The sequence below is a fragment of the Austrofundulus limnaeus genome, unplaced genomic scaffold (assembly GCF_001266775.1).
Source record: "Austrofundulus limnaeus strain Quisiro unplaced genomic scaffold, Austrofundulus_limnaeus-1.0 Scaffold2866, whole genome shotgun sequence".
Taxonomy (NCBI): Eukaryota; Metazoa; Chordata; class Actinopteri; order Cyprinodontiformes; family Rivulidae; genus Austrofundulus; species Austrofundulus limnaeus.
The window spans coordinates 2,363-5,268 of record NW_013955268.1 but is presented as its reverse complement, the minus strand read 5'-3'; the positions used below and the strand labels follow the sequence as shown (position 1 = coordinate 5,268).

The 2,906-nt window shown below is 42.0% G+C and overlaps 1 protein-coding gene across 1 annotated transcript in view; it reads right to left on the bottom strand.

Moving 5' to 3' along the window:
* The window catches only part of LOC106511505 (general transcription factor 3C polypeptide 2), a gene marked incomplete at its 5' end in the record, with an annotated part of 8,352 nt that extends 7,326 nt beyond the window's left edge, over positions 1-1,026 (bottom strand). The window contains 3 exon segments of the mRNA XM_014000255.1: positions 438-582; positions 781-910; positions 1,009-1,026. Coding sequence (XP_013855709.1) covers positions 438-582; positions 781-910; positions 1,009-1,026 — 293 coding nt within the window.
* Between the last annotated feature and the right edge of the window lie 1,880 nt (positions 1,027-2,906).

The window sequence follows — 2,906 nt, the reverse complement described above, 5'->3', positions numbered from 1 at the left end:
AAATCATAAAGCTGAGGTTGTGCTGAAAATAATGATACCAAACATGGCAAGGTAAATAGTTTTTAAAGTGAACATACTGTATAGAGGTAAATTCAAAAATGGCCATTTAGACCCCAGATCTCAGAGGGTTAAAAAAAAGCACTTTTAAAACAGATTTTAGAATCTAAAAGCTCACTGCGGGCCAGGCGGTAGTCACGGGCAGGCCACATATGGCCCGTGGGCCGCCAGTTGCCCATGCCTGATTTACTGTAGTTTATTATTTTTTTAAGTTTTATTGGGTAAAAACTTTCCTTACATAAAAATATTCAAATATTTCGCCTCTTTCTACATTTAAGTATCTATTAAATAACAAGTCTCACTCAAGTGTTTTCAGGTGTGTTTGTTAAGTTGATTCTATGAAAACATCATCAGAACGCAGGTGACCTAACAGAACTCACCTGGAGGCGGGACAGAAGGCCAGAGTTCGCACCATGTTGTCGTGAGCGAGTATGCATCTGTAGGGCAGCAGAGTCAAAGACCTGTCCGACTCCCGAACTCGCAACAACGCAGACTTGGTTGACAGATCCCACAGACCGACAATGCCTGGAGCCAGAGAACAAAAACATCAAATCTGATTTTTACACGGGCACATAAGCATTCCTGCAATCTTGCATGAGCAACGTGAAAAAAAAAGATTAATGTCAGAGGAGACAGAGGATTTCTAGGAAACTCATTTGTTTGTCCTTTCAGAGTAAGACGCAGTTAATCGAGAACATCTAGGAGAAATAAATCGATTCATACCATCGTAGAATCCAATCGCCATTATGTTGTGTGGTTTCTGAGGCAGCCAGTCCATAGCCAGGACCTGCCCACTCTTTTCTTCACGAGGGGCTTTAATGGAGCCCAGCTTCAGCGTCACCACACCTCGAGCCTGCAGGAAACCAGCCAGAAACTAAAACATTATTCCTCCCTCCAGACTAGTGTCACTTTGCATTTCAGCCCTATTTGAAAACAAGAACAAACACATACCTTGTATATTGGCGGCTTCTCYTCATCTTTTTCTGTTGAGACACACAAAGTCAATTGTTTATTTTAAAATAGACACAAAGATGTGTCTAAATGTACAAAAAAATGCACAAAACAAATCATTATTTAAAAATCCACACATTTCTGAGGGACTTACTTCAAAAAAATTATTTATTATTTTCACCTTTAAGMAAAATCAGAATTATGATAAAACCTGTTCAGAGAAAAACCCATCTTTAAAATCAGCTGGACGCTTGGCAGCTTTTTGTTTTTCAGCTGTGGATGCCTTGATGATCATTGCGGTTTACTAGATGTAAAATGTAATAACAAAAGAAAGTGTCGCACTGTTCCAGAACATTAGTTTTCCCTCCTACACCAGTTCAGATCAATATCGACTTGTTTGCTCGTCCYCGGTACCTGAGAAAAACACAAGCTGCTTCTTTCACACAAAACTCGTAAACCAGCATTAAAAACAAAACTCTGATGTAAAACTACATGTGCTGACACACACTACCTAACTGGAGTTTTACAAAATTGTTTTTATATCCTAATTAACAAGCTTTAATTATTACGACCCCCGCATGAGAGGGGGGGGGGGGTCATATTGTTTTCGTACTATTATCTTTTTCCAGTGATTTTTGGTCAACCGTAGCACAGAAACGGCTGCTACTGCTGCTAAATATGAAATTTGGCAGGAATGTAGATGAGTCCGACCTACACTGCACCAGCTCACGGTTTTACAATAGACCCCATATTTGAGGAGGGGGCTCCATCTGAAAATGGGTGTCTGGACATACAAAAATGCTTATAACTCAAAAACTGTTCAACACAGGAGCTTCAGACTTTTTTTGTTGTTTAACTCTGATGAAGGGCTATCCTCCGGGTCCACCAATGATCCACCCCCACCCCCCAACCCACTCCCTGTTATGTGCTTCGGGCACATTTTTACTAATATTTTAGCTATATTRCAGATATTTTTGTTTATAGTTGGGTAATTTTTTTCATTTAGGTTTTTTTAGAGGAGGAAGTGTTGTATATTTAGAATTGGTTACTTTTTATAGTTAAAACTTATTTTATGTAAAGGTTCTGATTGGTTAGCAGCCCTGCCCGCCGATAAATAGGGCTGGTCTGTAGCACTTTTTTTGGAGGACTTTTTTTATCCCGGACGAGCCCCCATCCAGAAATATGTTACGGCCCATTGAAACACAGAAGGATCATAACCCACTTAAGCTTTGTTTATACTTCATGCAAGACGTGCGGCTGCGGCCCAGCGATGATGTAATTGCWTGTATCACCGACAGCATTGAGTGTTTATACTGGGAAAAGACGTGGGTGATACATTATAGTAATCCRTCCCTCTGCTCTCCCACCGTATACGTCACGCGCATAGCTTAGCATGTAAATAACTGCTAGTTACTAAAAAAAACTGCTTGTTGCTAGTTGAGCTTGTTGGTTCAACAGATGCGGGAGATGGATGACGAAAAACACCTCCTATTTTCAAATGTCCGCTGCTTGTTTCGACGAACTTGCCCACCGGATCTCCCCTCACCTTCAGCACACACCGACGCAGTAGAGGAGTCACAGACGGTTGTACCTCCGGACCGTCTCGGTGAGTTTCTCTTCGAAACTATTCATGTTTAGAAACAAAAACCGGCCTCTGGAAGCGAGTAGCGGGTAGCGGGGTCATAGCACAAAAACGCCCACAAACTTTGAACCAATCACACGCTCCGAACCGTATTCTCCGCGTCTCGGAGTGCTGACTGGGGGCAATGTATAGGAGCTGTCACRGAGGGATCGCAGCGGGAGTGCAGACGGAAGTTGCGCAGCTTTTTTTTCACTCAGCGGGGGGTAAAAGACGTGCGACAGGAAGTATAAACCAGCCTTTAATGAGGACACAAAGA